This window comes from Chrysoperla carnea, chromosome 3 (assembly GCF_905475395.1).
Source record: "Chrysoperla carnea chromosome 3, inChrCarn1.1, whole genome shotgun sequence".
Classification (NCBI taxonomy): domain Eukaryota; kingdom Metazoa; phylum Arthropoda; class Insecta; order Neuroptera; family Chrysopidae; genus Chrysoperla; species Chrysoperla carnea.
Genome location: NC_058339.1, coordinates 55,814,058 through 55,835,005, shown reverse-complemented (window position 1 = coordinate 55,835,005; position 20,948 = coordinate 55,814,058). Strand labels below are relative to the sequence as shown.

Sequence of the window (20,948 nt, the reverse complement as noted above, 5' to 3'; positions counted from 1 at the left end):
AAATCTTAAAATCCTAACAAAATTAAGAGAGAAAGCTATTATAGGAATAAAAAAAAAGTTTTTTAAATTACGCTACTTATTTTCATGAAAATTTTGTATTTAGGTTTAACAGCTGGTCTTAATCATGAAGTATCAGAAGGTGGTGAAAATTTATCGGTTGGGCAACGTCAATTAATATGTTTAGCAAGAGCATTATTACGTAAAACAAAAGTGTTAATACTTGATGAAGCAACAGCCGCTGTAGATTTAGAAACAGATGATCTTATACAACGTACAATACGAACTGAATTCGCTGATTGTACCGTACTTACAATTGCACATCGATTAAACACAATCATGGATTCGGATCGTGTATTAGTTTTAGATAAAGGTGGTATTGTTGAATATGATTCACCACAAGTATTATTACAATCAAAAACAACTATTTTCTATGGTATGGCTAAAGATGCCAATTTAGTTTAATTTAAAATAAAAAAAACAAACAACACACATTTACACTCACGCAAAAAAATCAATAATGGCGTTTAAAAAACATATTGAATTTTATAGTTTTCTTTTTACAAGTTATGTAATCATTCAATTACATATTTAAATGTACTTATCTAACGAATTTATTAAACAAGTGATAATAATTAGCCAAAAAAAGAAACTCTCAAGTAACATTTATATTTTCTACTTAATTTTAAGATCTACGTCTCACAATGTAGAAATATCTTTAAAAGCTGACAAAAAATATCGTATTCGATTTTATTCGAAGGTAGTTATTTGTAACTGTAATTAATGGAAACATAGCTTGCAAGTCTTACCGATTGCGCTAATTATTGTTGGATTTGAAGTCGCAATTTGCTTTTATAGATATCTCGCTTGTGTGAATTACCCGGGAGTGTACTTAGATTGTTAGATTGTGTGTACAAGTAACTGCAGCATTGAGAGCAATTTTTAATATTCTTTAATATCTTCAATGTTTCTGTGAATGTAATTTTTATTTGCAAATTGAGATTTTTAGTTTTTTTTCTTTTTTTAAGGAAAAACTAGATAACTTTGAAAATGGCAAAATTACTTAAAAATTTATTTTGAATTCATAAATTTATTTTATATAGAACGATTTGCCGAAAAAAAACGGATTAATTTTTCATGAAAACATACTGTTTTTATAACTTGATTTTGTTCGTTTTCCAAGGTCAAATGTTCAGATTTACGATAATTTATTTCGTTTGTTTTTTAATAAATTAACAAGTTTTAAAACAAATTTGCTTTAAAGGTAAAGTACTTATTTAAAAGAACTTGTATGAGCTTTTAAAAACATAGTGAAAATTATTTAATCAAATTTATAAAGACAGGCTCGTATTCTATACTTTGATATATACATTTTATTAAGAAAACGGAATCCCTAGGTTCGTGACGTAGGTATTTTTTCATTCTCCCCCATTTATCATATATCACTTTATAAATGTTACTTGGCAATTTCGATTCAAAAAATTTAAAAATTTCATTTCAATAAATTAACTAAGGACGCCTTATTGTATTAACTTTTGTTTTAGTTTTATATAAATGTATAAAAACTAGCACAATTTTGTTGAATTTTTTTTATTTAACTATAAAATGATGATCATTGTTTTATATAAATAGATTTATTATTAATTAATTAATATCTTTTTATTAATTTCATTTCAATGTTTTATATGTAATTGTATTTATTTTTCGAGCATCACACCCAATAATTATTATTGTGTTTTTTTTTTATCAGAGAAGACAGGGTATACATATCAAAACCACATTTCAATTACAATATTGTACAATAAAACCTTGCCAAAGATGTACGACATCACATTTTCATTTTTTATTGATATCTTGCCTTCTTTGAATTTTACTAATATTTTTAGGGATCGTATAAAATAGTACCAGTTTTTACAGTTAAGGGCGGCTTTATATTTACATGTGAAAACCATAATACATGGCCATACATACTCATTTATTTATTAGAGCTGAATCGCAAATTCAATTTAATCTTGTGTCATCTTTGAATTGGGATTGCAAATTTTGGTTTCATTTTAACATATTCATTTGCTCAACCTTTGTATAAAATGGTTTATAGCAAATTTTTTCTGGTTTGATGACATCTTTTACGTATTGGAGACTAATTTAAAATTTATATAGATAAATCTTTGCCTCTGTGAACCATTAAGGTCTTTGACGTCACTAAAGATTTTTCAGGTGACTGTGGTTTTCCAGTTTCCGTCTCCAATTTGTTTTAATTGAAGTTATACTTAAACACAAAAGTAGTAATTAATTTATTGAAAATACATAACAGCTTATTAAACAAATTTTATCTTGAAATCGCATCCTGCCACCAGAGTAAATCAAGCCCTAAGCAAAGCATGCTTCTCGATAGATATAAGTTTGTATTTCAATCCAGGGCTTAAAATAAAAGTAATAACATTCTAATTTTTACGATCCTCCTTCCTTATTCTCTGATAAATAAAACTTGACATCAAATAATTCTGTATATTTTCATTGTATGTGTTAATAATCATAATCACATTCAATCACTCGTGTACTTAGTTATCTTCTTTGGTTTGTAAGATTTGTTTTAGCAGTAAGTCACAGACTAGTTTGTGATTCTGAGTTGCTCTTGATTTTAAATCAAAAACAATTTGTGATTCATTGCTAGAACAAAGTTTTTATTTTTATAAAATGCAAAATTTTAAGTAAAATGATTTAAAACGCAAAAAAAAAAACAAAATTAGTTACCTAAAAATTAAGTGGCTTATTTGTAAAATGTAAATAGTTATATGAACTCACGAATATTATAATTGTAATTCTATGAATCCTCATCCATTTTCTTTTGTTCTTTTGTTTTCAAATTCATAATTAAACAAACAAAAAAATATCATAGTCGAATCGAATGTTCTTCTATAATATACGTGTAATTTTTATAAACTTGAATATGTAAAATATTAAAATAAAATAATTATTATTGTCAATTTTTAATATTACATCATGCGAAAGCGACGTAGCTACAAGTTACTTAAATTTGAAAATTTTTGTAATATATTCTTTTTTGATTTTTACATTAGATGTTTTCAGCCGATAAAAGCGCTTGTGAGTCCTAGAAAAAAAAATCATGTCTGCGTATGTGTTTCATATGAATAAAATACCGATGTATGTCGTTTGAAAAACAATTTAACCCAGCAAAATATTGTGACAAATATTTTATTTCATATTCATGTACTTGTCGATAATTGCTCAAAACATTTTGATTTAAAATTTTCGCAAGCGCATTTATCAGTTGATCGCTCCCATATAAAATATATAGAAATTATCCAAAGGTCATTGAACTGTTTTTAAAAACTTGTTTTTGTATTAAATTTCTCAAATGATTGCTTTCTCAATCCTCAATTACAGAAAACGAGTTTTATATTGATACGCAATCCTTGCAAAATGACTCCTGAAAAATTAACAATAAAACTAGCGAGTAAAATTTTCTTGATAAATTGATCGAATAAATTGAATTGATTTGAATTATTCAAGAAAATTTGATTCTTATCAATTTGTTGATGCAAAAAAAAAGTTCAGTGATTTTTGAATCTTTTTTTACAATATACTGTTCTATTAGTTTGAACTTTTAACGACTCTTGCTACCAGCGATTTAATTTGATTTTTTTTTCAAACATCAATCTGTATACTGGACATTTAAAATAAACTTTGCATTTAAGTAGATATTCTTTTTATATATACTTTCAAAATTGCTCGATATCGTTAATTATTAAATTTTTTTTAATTAAGAAAAACAAAAATTTCGATATTTGTGATATTAAACATAAATAATGGTTCTCCGAATTTATGGTTCTTAGAATTTACTGTCTTATTAAATTATTTGCAAAGAATTATGGTTCAAACTAATAGAAAATCCTAACTGCCATTTTAATAAAAAAAAAAGAAAAAACGATTCAGTATTTTTTATTTATAAATTTATATTAGTAAGTTGTTTTTCATCCTCAACTATCTTCATTAAAAGTTAATTGGTACTTAACAAAAAGAATTTAAAAAAATGGACATAACTTTTCACGTCTTCGTTTGGTTGATTGTTGCTCTCATTTTGTTTTTAGAAAACAAGTCTTTAAAAGTTATGTGATTTAATTAAAAAAAAAATGCAATTCATACAATTTATATAGCAATATTTAAATGAAAAAAAACTGTAATTTTTATGTGTTCCTCATAATGAAAAATTTATTTTTAATAAAATTTATATATTGATTCTGAAATATTTGAGTTTATCATGTTAACAGACCCGTGGGCCGTGTTAGTTACAACATTATCCATCAATTGCCTATTTTTTAGTTGTTTCGGGTACGAAATCCTAAACTAGAACTTGAAACATAGCTAAGAACATTCCCCATTAAATTACTCTTGAAACGAAACAAAAAAAAGCCAAATCGGTTCATCTGTTTAGGCTCTACGGTGCCACAGACAGGCAGACAAACAAAGCGGTAAAAAGTATAACACCCCTTTTTTTGATTCGGGGGTTAAAAACTGTCTGTGTTCAGCACTTTCGCTTCTTTGATACAAGTTGTGCAATACAGAATAAGGAGTGTGCAAAATATGCTGTGTATATAATATAAGGGCTCACTTAACTTTTTTGGTACATCATTAGTAAAAGCATAAAAAAGGAAGAAAGATCTAAAATAAAAAACTGAGAAAGCTAAGTCCTTCTACTAAAATTGGTCAAGCCTTTTTAGATAAAACTGTTCAATCTCTAAGTACTGAAAGCTAACGTCTAAAGACTAAAAGTAGAAAAGGGTTTATATAACACGAACACATTTTTTATTCTCCTATTCGACGAACTAGACTGCAAAGCGTGATAAGAAATTAAGAAGTGAAAACTGTTACAAGAGAAGTCTCATTTCATTATTTTACTAAATGTATTTACATTTACATATAGTTTATTTGAGGGCTGGTTTACGATATATTTCGTAAATCTTAAGAAATTTTCTAGTGTCTTAGTTACAATATACGTAAGATTACTAGCCACATTGTCTACAGAACTGAAAATTCCTGATATGAGAGCCAAAAGAAAATGCTCTCTGAATTTACGATAAAAATTTGTAATTTATTAAAAACATAAAAAATAGTTGTAAAATATATTAAGTCAATGAGATCAATGTTTATTTTCACAATAAATCTCTTTAGACTGATTTTGGGTCTATAGAATTTTCTATTATCTCCTCGGATTCTTCAAATATCAGCTCTTTTTCGGATTAGCTTGGATTACGTTCCTTTTCGGGTTCTTTGAATGTGATCTCTTTTCCGGATTGGGTTGCTTCAAGTTCCATCTGTTCAATTGATAAATGATTGCGTGGTGCAGCAAAGTAATCCCTTTCCGAGATAGGCGCATTCTTTAATATTTGTTTCTTTTGATCGGATTCACTCACTACATCATCTCGAAGTAATATAGGTACATCTTCCATGGTCATTTCTAATGGTTCTACATCATTAATACTTTTCTTTTCCATGTCCTTAGCTATTTCTATATACTTGTCAAATATTTTATAACACTCAGAATTTGCTGTAAACTGTAAGTATGATAATTCTTTCAATTTTAGAACCATTTTTTTATCATTCCATAAAGATGTAGGCGCCTCGTCGCAAAGATATCGGTTTGGAAGAGATTTACAACTTTGTTTTGTGATAATAGATTTTAATAATTTAAGTGCTTTATCACTTGAAATCATTTTGAAAAAATATATTTTGTAACTGATTTTTATGTTAAATCAAGAAATGTATAATGACAAGTTGTCATATTCTTATGACATGAATTTGGAAATTTTAAAAATTATCCACAATGTAGATCAGATTTTTGAATCTTTTCACAAGATTTGTATTAATTTTTACGGTTGGTTTCGTAATAAATGTGACAAAAAATTGAAAATAACTTTAATTTGCGAACAAACTAAATTTAAGATCTAATTATTATTTTAACGAATTTGAAGGAAGGGAAATGGTAAGAATATTAGAAATGCGAAAGGAAAGAGATCCGATATCGTACGGTTTGTCTAATTTCAAAAACTTTAGTATACGTTAGACACATTGCACGAATCATAGAGTATCAATATCCAAAGTTAACCCTTCAAATCAAAACAGAAGATAAAAAGCGCCAACGTAGATCACACAGTTAAGGTCTTGATGTGAAGGCATAAGGCGAATGATCGACTCGATTGGTAGTAGCCTAAAGGGGTTCAAAGAAAACCACATAACTGAGATCTTGAAGGGGATGAGTATACTCACTTTAATCGACTGGCTTAGAAGCTACCAACGGAAAGATTGTTAATCACAGGAATTTAAAAAATTAGAATATCCATGTGCTTAAAATGTGTTTATTTGCATTGCTTTTTTTATATTTAAAGTAGATAATTGTACAATTTGTGTATAATAAATATATTTTTTCATTAATATTTTAGTTCATATATTTATACAACTCTCTATTGGAAAATTCAACCTAGAAAGCTCCAATTAATTCTTTTTAAAACATCCAAATAAGCAACGTCTCCGATTACGTAAACGTAAAGGAGGAGGCTACGCAGCAACATCAAACAAACAGTCAATAAGTGCTGACACTTGTGCTGTATTATACTTTAAATATTTATCAGCATTTTTTGTGAACTGGACGTTGCAATATCTGTAAATTAATTAATTTTCTTATTAAATAAAAAAATTTTATGAGTAAGAATATAGGGTAGGGTAGAGAAATTTGTGATTTTAAAAACGTTACAAAAAGAAATTTTATAAATTTTTTCAAATTTCCTATTTACCATCTAAAACTACATAAGAAAGCATTAAAAAAATTAAGTGCATAAATCATTTAAGCTAATAATGGAGAATAATTAAGTAAATTGTATTTGAAATCAATACGCCATGTTTTCCTTTCGCCTGTCACCTTTTTCCGTTCATTCATCCTTGCCAGTCACAATAGAGTGATCGACACTGAAGAGTAAAAGGCGTGATTTAAATCCTACTGGCAATGCGGCACCATGTGTTGGATAGCTTCAAGGCCTACTTGCAAAAGTGTCTACCGCTAGACCTACTTCATTTTATTGGAGTTAAAACTTATAAGATATTAAACGAAATTTACTAAATTAACCGAATTTATGTAAAAACACAATACAATTGGCTTAAAACATTTGTTTATGCAGTTTAAGCTGGTAGAGAGATAAATTGAAATAATAGGATTTAATTTTACAGCATAAAAACGCAAACTTCTCTAATCGAACACAGTGCAAAAAAACAAAACATTAATAATGAAAGAACGACCCAATAGTTTATTAAATATGGCTACGGATGATGAGTACTGGTCCCATTCCTATTACATTTCCCTGTGGTACTCTTGATTAGATACTACGTTCTGAAGTTATTTTATAGTCAACTGATAACTGCCATCAAACTTTTTATTACCATATTATTGCTATAGAATACAAAATGCTTGCGAATCACGGTGTAATATTATCGCAAATCAATTTACACGAAGGTGATATTTCGTGATATTATGTTAGCAGATTAATTTAATAAGGTGTCTGAGAGATCATAACATGTTAAGGTTATATTACCCTTGGGCTCTCAGACAAAAATTGTATTCATATATAAAAATTCTAAGGCAAGTAACGAATGATTCAGGTAAGAATAATTTATATGTATACGCTTCGGCATCACACTCGTGTTAAAAATAATACATTGCAATGCGGTACTCCCTCTATGTTAAGGTCAAAATACTTAAACAAACTAGGACTTACAAGCAATAGAAGGCATCATATTTGGGTAAAATATGTTCTTTGATATCACGTTTTAAACTTTCACGAAGTTCGACGTCTGGAATTGAATATCCTCGTTGTACTTTACTCATTTCTTCCAATTCCTTATTGAAAGCCTTCAAATTACATAAATCAATGAATAAATAATTCCCTGACTAAAATATTTTCTAAATAAATCAACTCACAGCAAATTTTTCTTTTACAAGAGCTCGATCTTTGTCACGTAATTTACCACCTTGAAGTAAATTAACTGCAGTATCATCGGAATTGCAAATACAATTTAAAAGTTTGCTCCAACTAGAATTTAAAAAAAAGGAGTTTTTTATTTTGCTTCTTTTGTGCTCCAAAACTTACCTTAGTTGGTATGCTTGTTTATGTTCTTGAATCATGTCATGATAAGCTTGTTCAATTTGTGCATCCAAAACAGCAGCTAATGCTAACAAACGTGAGCGTTGTAAGGTCACCAAAGTATGATGAGTATTATTTAGTCTAAAAATAGCTTTTAAAGCAGGATCACTGTAAGCTTCACTTTTATTCAAAAGCGATAAATTTAATTGAGCCAAAACTTTTTCTGAAATCAAAGTTTTCATAAGTTAAAATTTTTGCATTTTGATTTATTGTTAGCAAGATAAAAACTAACTTATGTAAATTCCTAATAAAGCATTGTGTTGGTCGCCTGCTGTCTCTAATTGCAAGTGGGAATGTAATGCTAAAGCATTTGTATATACGGAGTTTTTAGCTAATATAATACCAGCTGTGGGACCACATTCACGAAGTTGTTCTAAAAATACAAGAACGTTGCTAGTAAGTTCATGAACAGTTCCATCTGGAGGTAAGGCACTTCCTTCTGTACGTACACTTTCCATAAAATCTTCTAAAGCTTTGGCAGCCTAAACAAAATTAACATTAAAATTTTCGCATATTTTTTAATACAAAAAAAAGGATACATACTGTTTCTTCCAAAATTGTAATAATAAGAGCGAATTTATTACGTAACGTAAAATCACAATGCTCAACAGTGCGTTCAAAATCTGGACGTAAAGCTCGTAATTGCTTTATAATTGGAAATACAACTAGAACAGCTGCAAAATCATGACGATTTATACAACGCTTTGCACGTGTTGCTATGTTCTAGAAAAAAAAAAAAAGAAGTAAAAATTGAAAGTGTATTCACTAGGTTATAATAATTTTTTATGTTCTCCGTACGCAAACAATATACAGAAATTTACTTCGTATATTACATACGCTGGTATAAATCCATAATCGATAAAAAATTTATATTTTAAATTTCAGATTTTAACGCTAAGGATGTCAGCGCGACGAGTAAAAAAATAGAAACTTACAAAATTTCACCCAAAAATTATAAAATAAAGTGTTCATTTTTTAATTTGAAACTCTAAATTTGATTCGATTCTTGGTTTGCCAAAATAGCTAACTTGAACGAATTAAAATAGAATCTCTAAATCCAGGTTGAAAGCATAAATTTTACAATCAATTACTTAGGTTTCCGGATTTTTGGTTAGCTTCTTGCACAAACTTTGAGAATTCCCTATCCCGAAATATTTGATGGAGGAAAAAGCCAAGTTAAAATTAATACAAAGCTAACAGCCTTTAAAACTTTTAAGATACAGTAATTTCCGTGAGAGAAACAAATAATTAGTTAAACAGTTACCTCGCCATCTTGTACAATTAAATCCATAGCTTCACGTATTGTTTTTTCAAACACTTGATGCTGATACTGTGTTGGGATTATTGAACTTATTAATGTTTGTTCCGCTTGCATTAGTCGATGTAAGGCAGCAACACATACAAGATAACGTTCCATTTCAGCATCACTCTCTAAATCATCATTCATATTTGATCCATCTAAAATTCAAAGACAAATTTTCAATTAGTCATCCACAATATCGCAAATATGAAAAATAAATAAATACCAAATTGCGAGGATGGTCTTCGAATTCCTAATGATAAACCTGTGGAATGTTCTAACGTTTGCGATGCTTTTTGCAGCATTCTATTGGCTTTTTTTTCAAAACTGTAACATAAAACAATAATTATAACAATTGAATCACTTTTTTAAATCTAAAAAATTAATTATTATTTAGGCAACCGTCGCATTTTGCAGCCAAAATTTATAATGAGAAAGTTTAAAATTATCTTTCGAGTTTCGTATTCTAACTAGGTAAAAATTATTTTTCATAACTTTTAAAACAAGGAATTTTTTATAAATAACAACATTTTGTATATCCTGTATATATTTAATATATATCAAAGTATACTTATTTTAGTCCCAAGTTTGTAATGCCTAAAAATATTGATAATACGAACAAAATTTTGGTATAGTTATTCATAAAATTACCTAATTCGTCCATTTTCAGTTGTCTGAAAGTTTTATAGCGTGTTCTGAGTAACATAGGGCAATTGGGTCTTGTAAATCAAAAATGTTCCTTATACGCAATGAAACAACTTTTGTTTGAAACATTTTTTTGTAAATATCACTGTTTATCCGTGAGGGCGCAAATTAGGACAAAACTTTGGTGTCTCCATTTTCTCAAAAATTGTAAAAGATAGGGAGTTGAAAATTTGCAGGTAGCTTCAACTAGTAGTTTTGTGAAATACTCCCGAAAAACGAAAAAAAATTCAATATCAAAGATGTTTAATTTCGAGAAGTGTTCAAACGCGGACAAAAGTATTCTTACATATTTAAACGTCGTGTAGATGGTCTACGACTAGTTTCATGTCGATTTTGAAATTTTGCACGCATCATTGGTGAAGCACCTACAGCCATTCCTGAAATACTTCCGCCACTAGCCGATCGACGATGGTCTTTTAAATGTTTCAAAGATTTAACAACTGTTGAACCTCGAATTGTTGCCCATGAATCTAAGCACTCCTGGCGTCCTGCATTTAATAACCACGAGGATAAAGTATTCAACTCCATTTGAGCAGTTTCTGGTAAACTTGGAAGAGAAACAGGAGAATCTTCATTTGATGTATCTTGATGAATAAATGTTTTTTATAATTAAAATTTTTTATTATTTGATTAATCGTATTTTCAATTACCTTCGTCGATACTAATCAAATCGATTAGTACAATTGGTAAAACTGGTTTACTATGTTTCGATAATAGCTCTTTAAATTCATCTTTAAGAGCGTCGCAGCCAATGTTATACAAACTGGACTAAAAAATATTAAAACCATTAATTGATCAATTTTCCTAACCTGGTATAAAGGATTAATTTTTTTATACGTTATTAAACCCTCCACCGAAGGAGCACAGAGGTTTTTAGTCACAAAACTTCAGATTCTTATAAGTGGATCTTTATGGGATACTGCAAATCGACGACTTCTCTTTTTTTTACCCCCCCTCCGGAAATAAGTCGAAAATGGACATTCTCTTATATGAAATCCTACGCTTAATAATAAAATGTGAAACAAATCATTAAATTATTAATTAAACTTACTACATTTTCTAATTCAACACTTTGTGAGTTATTTTTCTCAAAATATAATCGAGCTTGAGTTAATCGGTTCATGGCCAACAAAAAAGTATTCAATCCAGTTCCATTTGGTGGAGTTCCTGGACCTTTACGAATAGTTTGCTCTACTTCATGTGACACACTGTACAAACTTATAACATGATCTAGTGCCTGTAATGTACGTTCCATATCTAGGAAAATGTTAAGAAAATCACCGTAAGACATGTTTAACGTTTTTAGTAGCAAAGATAAAATAAATTACTTTGTTGACATCGTTGTAGACTTTCAGTTTCATGATACACAGGTAAAATAGTATCTTCTAAACGTGCTAATCTATCTTCAAAAGAACTTAACATACCAACCATACCAGAAGCAAGTTGTGAACTTCTATTTACTCTGGATTTCAATAAATCTAAATTGGATCGTTGCTTTAAAATAAGAAAAAACGAAATATGTAATAATTATTTTTAAAAAATACAATGTTCCCCGAATAGAATGTACATACTTTTTCCAACAAACTATCAACCTCATTCATTTGCTCTGTCTCCAAAACCATTTTGGAGAAAATTTTGTTTGACAATTCCACTTGGAACAGTACAAACTACAAATGTCAAAACTCTAAACTGACATTTGTATTTGTGACGTGTAATAATCACAGATGTCTATACTAATTTTAGATAGATGATTAATAGTTTTTCTCCAGTATGAATGAGTGTATATCTAAATAAATCATGTTTCCGAGCAAATGTTTTATCACAATAGAACCTTTAATAGAACAAGAATCCTTTAATAGAACAATACCATCCATAGTTCACATTGCAACTAACTATTACTTTAGTTTGCTTTAGTAATTACGTTAATTTATTTTAAAAATATTATTTGTGCAATTTCGTCTCTTATTAACACAATTTCTAATGCAACAAGTTTAATTAATTGTTAATTTTCAATCATTTTAATTTGACATTTCTATACCATTTACATGTAAATAGTTGGAAATTAGTCATATTTTATTATTTTAAATAAAACGCATCGTTTACTGCAAATATAAGATAACAGCGCTGCGGTCGATTTAGCTTCATCAATCACCTACTATGCTACTATATCTCTGTCAATACCAGTAGTATCGTCAATTTGTATTTATTTAGTCTGTCTATGGTTATCTCTCAGGCTGTGCTAGTCATTAAATTAATTAACGTTATTTATCCTGTGAAAATATAAATCACTTTAAAGTAAATTAAATAAAACAACATCATTGTTTATTTTAATTAATTTTATTTTTAAAACTTTCTAAAATAAAAGTTATTAATCAATTATACTTGAATATAATAATCTATACCGTAATTTAAAAAAACGCGCTAAATTATAGCTTGGAGACTGAATTGCGTATAGCTTCACTTCACATTGGAGTAAATTCGTTTGCACATTTAAACGTTACGGACTATAAAAGTTCCTTTTAACTATGCTGAGTAGATTTGGCGGGATTTGATTCCAACTTATATTTAAATCGTTAATTTATTTTATTTATTTTATTTTAAATATTTATTTGTTTACTATACACATATAAACAGTTCATTTGTGTTTTTATAATTGTTATATAAACTTAACCTATAACTTTCACGATATTTCCACGAGTTTTTCTATATATTTATTAAATATTCATTAAATGTCCGATAGATTTTATTGATTCCAAAAAAGTGTGTTAAATATAATATAAAAATGCCAAGAATGAAGACTTTGAAAAGACCAGTTTCTAATAAAAGCCTACCGAAAGAATCAACACCAGCAAAAAGACGACGAGGTGAGAATGTTAAATTTTTTAATTACAAATTACCAACTTTTCTAAACTTTAGTTTGCTTTAGCATTATCCAAAACTGAAAATAACGATGTGAATCACAAAACGGAAAGTGAAACGTCTGAAGTGACTTTATTACCCATTCCTAGCGTCCAATCTGGTGTGATACTTTCTTTTGGTTCTGGGGATGTTGGACAGCTAGGATTGGGTGAAGATGTTATGGAAAAATTACGACCGGCTCTTATTCCAAACGTAGAAGATGTAATACAAATCGAAGCCGGTGGAATGCATACTGTTTGCTTGAAAAACAATGGCGAGGTAAATAGTCTTCCTGTTTCTTTGAATATTTTATACATATTTGTAAATAATTGTGTATATATTAGGTTTTATCTTGGGGATGTAATGATGAAGGTGCACTTGGTAGGCAAGGACCTGAAGCAGAGCCAGGTAAAGTTAATTTACCCGAACAAGCGGTAATGATTTCAGCAGGCGATTCCCATTCAGCCGCTTTGTTACAAGACGGCCGAGTATTTGCTTGGGGTAGTTTTCGAGATGCTAGTGGAAATATGGGTCTAGTAAAGGTGGGAACAATCGAAAAAACCCCTATCGAAGTTTTACCGGATATCTTTTCAATGAAAATTGCATCTGGAGCAGATCACTTGGTAATTTTAACAAAAAAAGGTCAGATATATACCTTAGGTTGTGGTCAACAAGGGCAATTAGGCCGATTAGCAAATCGAGAAACGAGTCGTGAAAGGCGCCAAGGAATAGGTTTGTATTAAATGCATTTTTAATTTATTTTTGAATATAATTATTTTCGATTTCTTTTAGCTTCATCTCTTCATCCAGGTGTTGTACAATTTAAACATAAAGAAGTGTTTACGGACATTTGGGCAGGCACATATGGTACATTTGTAAAAAATAAGGACAAAGAAGTTTGGGTATTTGGATTAAATAATTATCATCAAATAGGTAATTTTTTTTATAAATCTATTATCAAATTTGAATTTTTAACTTTTAAGCTTTGCCTGCGCAAATTACTCCATATATTAACAGAAGCACATAAAGGCTAGGTCACTAATTTTCTGACAAAGTAAATTCGTTTATTCATTGTGATAAAAATTATTGTATTTATGATAAATATCCTTTTTACAAATAATGATTGCGATAATCCAAATTTTGTTTTTCTCGTAAAGTTGAAAAAATATTTTCCTCTTAACTTTACGTTTCTGAAACAGAACATAGCTGTTGCGTCAGGTTATATTGTACACTGAATCAATCTTATGTCAATATTAGTTTTCTATATCAGGGAAATAGGTAGTTATACATAAAATTTATGAAAATTAAACATTTGATGTCCCACTTAAATCTGAATAATTTTTGTACGAAACATTTTTTTGTAGTGTAAGTATTTTAAAAGATATTAGGTCCATCGATTAAAATGGGTTACCCTGTATAATGAATTAACGATTTTTGGAATGAATTTGCCAGCAAGAAATTAATAAACTAATAATTTATCAAGTTCTATTTATTGTATTTTCAGGTTTACCAATCCTTGAACCATACTTCCGCCCCATGAAAAGTACAGTATTTGGTAATGAAGAATGGATAAAAATTTGCAGTGGTTTACATCATACATTAGCATTGAATTCCGATGGTAAAATATTTGCATTAGGTAGAAAAGAATATGGTCGTTTAGGTTTAGGTGAAAATTGTGAAGATGCTAAAGAATTAACACCCATTCCAAAGCTAGAATCCAAGAAAGTAGTTGATATTGCTTGTGGTTCAACAACATCTTTTGCTGTTTTGGATAACGGTGAAGTTTATTCGTGGGGAATGGGTACTGGAGGCGCATTAGGAACGGGCGACGAAGAGGATGTTTATGAACCACAATTAATAAAGGGAAAACAATTGTTGAATCGTTTAGTTTATAAAGTAACAAGTGGCGGTCAACATACGGTTATTTTAGCAAGTACAACACAAAATAATAATATAGAACCCGGAAATTAAACAGATTAGTGTTTAAATAGTTTTTCTTTTTCGAAATTAATCTTAAGGAATACACAAACAATTTTCTATTTTTTTTTAAGTAAAAATAATTGATATTGTGTACAAAACATCTTATACACCAAAAGATTCAATTTAGTGTCTTATAACGTTACAAAAAATATAATTTATAAAAATGTGTTGTCTAATTTAGTTGTTTCAATTTTTGTGAGTTCAAAATTTTGTTTAAAAACAAAACTTTATAAAGGCTGTTCCAAAATTATTCATTTGTATAAAGTATAACGTTTTGAATGCAATAGCATTTTTGTTAAAATAATAAGGCTTTTTTAGCACATACGAACTTATTTGTCGAAATTTTCCATGAACATTCTGTATAAATTTGAATTTCGAACACAGATATTAATTTTGTTCCTAAATCGTACATTTATCAGACTTCAAAAATCCCGTGAAAAAATCCTACATAGAATTCCGCAGTGCGGTATCCGCTGCTAAAAACAGGCTAGAGAAATAACTAATTTATTTCTTTTTATTGTTATGGGAAATTTTATTACAGATATGATATATAAATTACATACTGGACCAAATCATATCTTAAAAACCAAATCGGTGCGATACATTTTTAGACCGTGGGTCTAGTTTTCGTTGTTAGCCAGCACGATAATCTTTAAAATGAGGGGTAAATCATGAAATTTGATAAATGAATAATGAAAATTTTGGGAATTAAGAGAAAAACAGGCTAGATAAATAATAAATATCTCTGAATCAGTTATCATCTCTGAATTTTTATATAGCTTTTCACTTTTGATAAAGCTTAATCATAATTCCAAGCAAACATAGTTGCAACCATTGATTATTTTTAAAATCTTGCTCGACAGTAAAACACGTTGTTTTTCGTATATCTTTAAATTTTTAAATCACTACTAAATTGTCTGCTGTCACGCTGTGTTTGCTGCATTACGTAAAATACAAATCCTGTATTAATTTTGGGACATTCTTTATTTTAAAACAAAACTTTATATTTTCTTAAATGGTGTTGACAATTTCAATTTGTAAGATATGTTGTTTGGACCAGATTCGTTTGCTTATATCATGTTTTGCAGGAGACCATACCATAGAAAAAATTTTGGATTTGAATCTTTCTCTGTAACTGGACTAGTTCATAAGTCTCTACATGTTTTCATCGTTGTAAATTTCAGTAAGCGACAATTTCGAAATGGTATTCTTTAGGAAATTTTTAGCATTAAGCTTTCCCAACACGAACCGATATTCGAAAATATTATGGTGGTATTTCCTCCTGTATTATGACATAAATTAATTTTTGTCATAATATTTGTAGAAAGACGAATCGATAGATGAGGAATCGTAACGAAGAAATGCGATAAGCATCATTTTTTGTTGCTTTATCCTATAGTAATTATCAGAAAGATTCCACACGCATCTAGTTAAAATAATCGATAAACTGATTTAAATTAAACGTTATATAGAAAAATGAAGATTAGAGCATACATTACATGATTTCAAATTATTTAATTCAATTTCTTGTAAAATGCAAATCGTTACAGCAAGGAGCGTTCAAGTATTACGAAATCAAATTTTAGATTCGTTGTCTTCTTTGTGCAACAGAAAGTTTACCGATTAAATTATAAAAAACAGCCGCAAGTAAAATTATAACGATTTAATATTTAACGTATAGTTTTCACACTGAGGCTTTAATTCAAGAACGTATATAATGAGGGCATAAAACTCCTATGCCGAGCTAAAAGCTCCCGTGGCTGAATATAAGGTGTTGATCCTTTCACTAGAGTTTTATGTCCTTAATGCATATGTTCTTGCTTTAATTATTATGAATTTGTAAAAAAACAGGTATCTATATGGTAAATTTTAACGAAAATCGAGAATCATCTCATCTACGGGAGTATGTTTTAATTTGCTTGCTTATGTAATACTTAAACGCTCCCTAACAAATTATTGCTAAATAATTTTTTGTATTTAAAAATTTAATTGGACCAAATGTAGTATATGTATTTTTTGTATTATCAAAAGTTTATTAATCAAAATTTATTATTTATTAGAAAAGCTATTAGACATTTTCTTCTCTGTTCCTTTATTTATTTTGTTTAATTATTCATTTTCAATTTTGAGTGGATCTTTTTTCTTAGAGAATACGGCCAAATAATAACTAGGTGGCAATATCTTTGTGGAAGGGGAGGCGGGGATTTATAATCAGTTTGTGTCTCAACTAGATATTATTGCTTTAAAACAGAGATATAGTAGATCTACATAAATAAATTAACTTAAGTTGCAAGTTCAAAATAGCGGCTTTATACATAGACTATCATGGAGACTGTTAGTACCAGCTTGTATTATTAGCGCCTAGATAGTAATCAGCGAATGTCAGGAAAATGGTTCATTACACATTCATTAAAAAAAATTCAACCAATAATATTTATTAACTCATTTCAGCCGACAAGAAAGAAGTTTTAGTAACAAAATTTGATTATTGCTCAAAGCGAACGCTTTGATTGTTGCTCAACATGTTCATTTCAATATGACCAATCAAATATTGTGTGTGTGTATTTTATGTTTGGTATTGGTTTAAGCATAGAAGATGGATCGTATTTAGAGAAAAATCTTATTTGTATTTCAATGACAGATGTTTATAGTATACACTAGATGGATAAAGACTGAAAATTAAATAATGATAATCGAAATTGTTACTTTAAAATGTTTATTGTAAATATGTTTAATAGTTAATTGTCTAGTCCGAATGATTTCACTCAATTACTATGCAAATCCATCTAGATATAGTACAAATATCTGTGAATAAAATGTTTTTTGTTTTTAAATTAATTTTCTTTAAAACTTCTAAAAGATGTTGCGTCGATCGTAGTACTTGAGAGTTATTTCAGGTTGGAAATTTATATATGCTGTGTTCGAGGTTGTGTCTAACAACTTTTTCCTCTACAAAAATGTTCATAGTTGGGGAATAGGCTCTTGTACACTAAGAATAAATCGGTCGGATAAAATTTTCTATTTATTTTTGATAAACAATAAGGATTATTATTATTTTTAGAAAATAGTTTTAGTAGAGTAAAATTATGCATCCAGTCACGTGACAGCAAACACCAGTCAGATGTATTGTAAACGCTATGTAAACAATATTACATTTTAACAGGACGAAGCAGGTTACTTGATCACAACTGCTTATAACTTGAATACACAAAAATGATTGTATGCAAGTCGTGATGTCTTGAAAATGCAAAATACATACTGTAAAATAGTTTTTTTTTTTTTAAATAGTTCCTTTTTGTGTAAATCAGATACTAATGTAACGTATAAACCATTTTTCAAATTTAGGACAAAAGCTTATTGTTATTCAAGGAGCCTCGAAATTCTTTAATTTTGCGACAAGATTTTAATATTGGACACTCGACAATATTTGCAATATTTATTTAATTATCTTTTTATTTGAATATTGCCCAAAATGAAAATTCAGCAATATTAATCTAGCCACGCAATTTAAAATTTTCCAGACTCTGAGAGAGAACGGCTATGAGTACCATTGGACTCTCGAATTTCCGTTACTATTCTGAAATGAATATCAAATACTATTGATCTTAGTCGTATTAGAAGTTTTTATACTTTGAAATAATGCAAAAAGTGATTATATATTTTTTAACCAGACATATTGTTTGGGTAGAGGATAGTGATGTGTTTTTCATTTTCAATATACTGAAATTGTAAAATCAACAATTGTTAATTTTAATACTCCAATGTTCATAAGCTTAATCAATTAGATATTACGTTCATTTGCAGTAAATTTCTGAAGTTTATTATTATATTTCGTAATTATGTACTTAAGAATATTGCGGAAAGACTACTCATTTTAATTGTTACTATTCATTACGTTATTAATTATTGTTAAAAATAAGTTTATGAACATTATAACGATATTTTGTTAAAAATTGTAATGATTTAATAACGTTTTAAAAGTGTCATTATGTTTTGTTTAGGTAATAATTTTAATTTAATATTTGAAGAAAACAAATATTTGTAAATTTCGGACGCATAACGTCACTGTTTTAGTTTTGATAAATAAAATTGATATTTTAAAATAATTACTGGTTGTTTTATTTCATTTTTAACACGATATTAGCTTGGTATGTATCTATGTAACGGAATCTTTGAACGTGATTTTTACAGTTTTACTCACTTCAAAAAGTCGGATTGAATTGAAACATCACACACTTATCAAGGATCAACGACAATACAATAGTTAATTTAATAAGTTTTTCCGATTATCCTGATCAGGATTTTCTCTCTTATTCTTGCAAAACAACATTTAGATCCTTCATATTTTCGTAGTTCTTGATGTTACTCAAAAATTGATCTCACACAATGTTTTGGCTTGATAACGAACGTCTTTTGAAGCAATAAAAAATTTTAGGTCAAAGGCCCATATTTTAAATCTAGCATCCAATGCTTTTTATACGATGTATATGAAATATATCAAGGTATACTAAGTTTAGTCCCAAGTTTGTTACGCTTAAAAATATTGATGCTATGAACAAAATTTTGGTATAGGTGTTCATAAAATTACCTAATTAGTACATTATTAGTCTGCCTGTCTGTCTGTCGTCTGTCCGTCTGTCATCACAATAACTCAAAAACGAAAAAAGATATCAAGTTGAAATTTTTACAGCGTGCTCAGGACATAAAAAGCGAGGTCGAGTTCTTAGATGAGCAACATAGGTCAATTGGGTTCATAGGACCCATCTTGTAAACCATTCGAGATAGAACAAAAGTTTAAATGCAAAATATGTTCCTTATAAAAAAATAAACAACTTTTTTTTGAAACATGTTTTTTCTTAACATCCCTGTTTACCCACGAGGGCGCAAATTAGATGCAAATTTTATAGCATGTATTATATGGGGATATCAGTAATGAATATGTGGCTATCTAGAAGTGCATATCTTTCTTTACTTACGAGTCGTTAAAAAACAAACGAAGGCGTCATAAACAGTGTCTATACATGGTATGTCAATAATTAACTCAGTCAAGTGTTTGTTTTCACTTGTTAACGAGAAAATTTCTACTTTTTAGTTCAACTAGTTACAAAAGCATGTTTTTTTTTTAATTTTTTTTAAAACTAATATTTATTAAACCTTAAACGATGTTTATAAGTAAATGAAAAGATGAATATGTTATGTTCACGAATTTTTTTCGATTTTCTTGAAGCAAATCTGGAGTTTTTTTACAGAAATAAACTATTGCTAAATTTTACTTTTAAAGATTATTTCTTTAGTAGAAATGCCCTTTTTCTCTGAAGACTAGATACCTATACATAAATGCTGAACGATTTATAGGTATTTATGAAATAGTTTCAGCCGTTTCAAGAACGTAGATATAATGAGTAAGTATAGAATAGAGCATGATAGGTATGTGCAGTTTTTCGCTCAAAAGTATTGACCCATATTTAGAAAACTATCCGAATTTAAAACACGTAAATTATTAAAGTAAACTATTCAATTCTGTTAAATGAAATAATCCGCAAAATGTGAAAATAAATATTAATTAATTATTTGCAAATATTATATAAAGAATTGAAAGTATAGATGGAAAATTATGAAAAAATTGATTATTATAAATACTTTGTATTTATCAATTTGAATATGGTTTCTCCCTGGGAGGAATTAATACAAGGCAGTCGTGGCCGAGTGGTTAAGGCGTCTGACTAGAAATCAGATTCCCTCTGGGAGCGTAGGTTCGAATCCTGCCGACTGCGTAATTTTTTTTTATAAATTATAAAATATATGTTCTTACTTACATAAAACTAATTCATTCAAAATTTTTGTAACCTTTTCTT

At 28.7% G+C, this 20,948-nt stretch overlaps 4 protein-coding genes and 1 non-coding gene across 9 annotated transcripts in view; 3 read left to right on the top strand and 2 right to left on the bottom strand.

Moving 5' to 3' along the window:
• The window catches only part of LOC123296742 (multidrug resistance-associated protein 1), a 34,636-nt gene extending 34,135 nt beyond the window's left edge, over window positions 1-501 (top strand). For all 5 annotated transcript variants that reach the window (XM_044878367.1, XM_044878368.1, XM_044878365.1 and 2 more), the window contains exon 17: window positions 104-501. In XM_044878367.1, coding sequence (XP_044734302.1) covers window positions 104-462 — 359 coding nt within the window. In that variant the 3' untranslated portion in view covers window positions 463-501. The remainder of the gene's footprint in view (window positions 1-103) is intronic.
• Window positions 502-5,258: 4,757 nt separating this feature from the next.
• Window positions 5,259-5,732, bottom strand: LOC123296122 (glutamyl-tRNA(Gln) amidotransferase subunit C, mitochondrial-like). The gene has a single exon (XM_044877584.1). The coding sequence runs from the start codon at window positions 5,730-5,732 to the stop codon at window positions 5,259-5,261; it is 474 nt and encodes a 157-aa protein (XP_044733519.1).
• A 632-nt stretch (window positions 5,733-6,364) lies between these two features.
• Window positions 6,365-11,901, bottom strand: LOC123296746 (exocyst complex component 7). Its single transcript, XM_044878376.1, has 13 exons — window positions 11,787-11,901; window positions 11,544-11,709; window positions 11,267-11,472; window positions 10,866-10,983; window positions 10,502-10,799; window positions 9,737-9,837; window positions 9,475-9,668; window positions 8,754-8,933; window positions 8,443-8,692; window positions 8,157-8,373; window positions 7,988-8,099; window positions 7,785-7,918; window positions 6,365-6,676 (listed from the first exon to the last, which is right to left on the bottom strand). Exons 1-13 carry the CDS (start codon window positions 11,835-11,837, stop codon window positions 6,574-6,576), a joined length of 2,130 nt encoding a protein of 709 aa, XP_044734311.1. The 5' UTR covers window positions 11,838-11,901; the 3' UTR covers window positions 6,365-6,573.
• Window positions 11,902-12,807: 906 nt separating this feature from the next.
• LOC123296752 (regulator of chromosome condensation) lies at window positions 12,808-15,269 on the top strand. The gene is made up of 5 exons (XM_044878393.1): window positions 12,808-13,079; window positions 13,142-13,392; window positions 13,458-13,845; window positions 13,906-14,046; window positions 14,618-15,269. Exons 1-5 carry the CDS (start codon window positions 12,998-13,000, stop codon window positions 15,082-15,084), a joined length of 1,329 nt encoding a protein of 442 aa, XP_044734328.1. The 5' UTR covers window positions 12,808-12,997; the 3' UTR covers window positions 15,085-15,269.
• Window positions 15,270-20,785: 5,516 nt separating this feature from the next.
• On the top strand, window positions 20,786-20,867 carry Trnas-aga. The gene has a single exon. It is a non-coding gene; the product is annotated as a tRNA-Ser (tRNA).
• The last annotated feature ends 81 nt before the right edge of the window (window positions 20,868-20,948 follow it).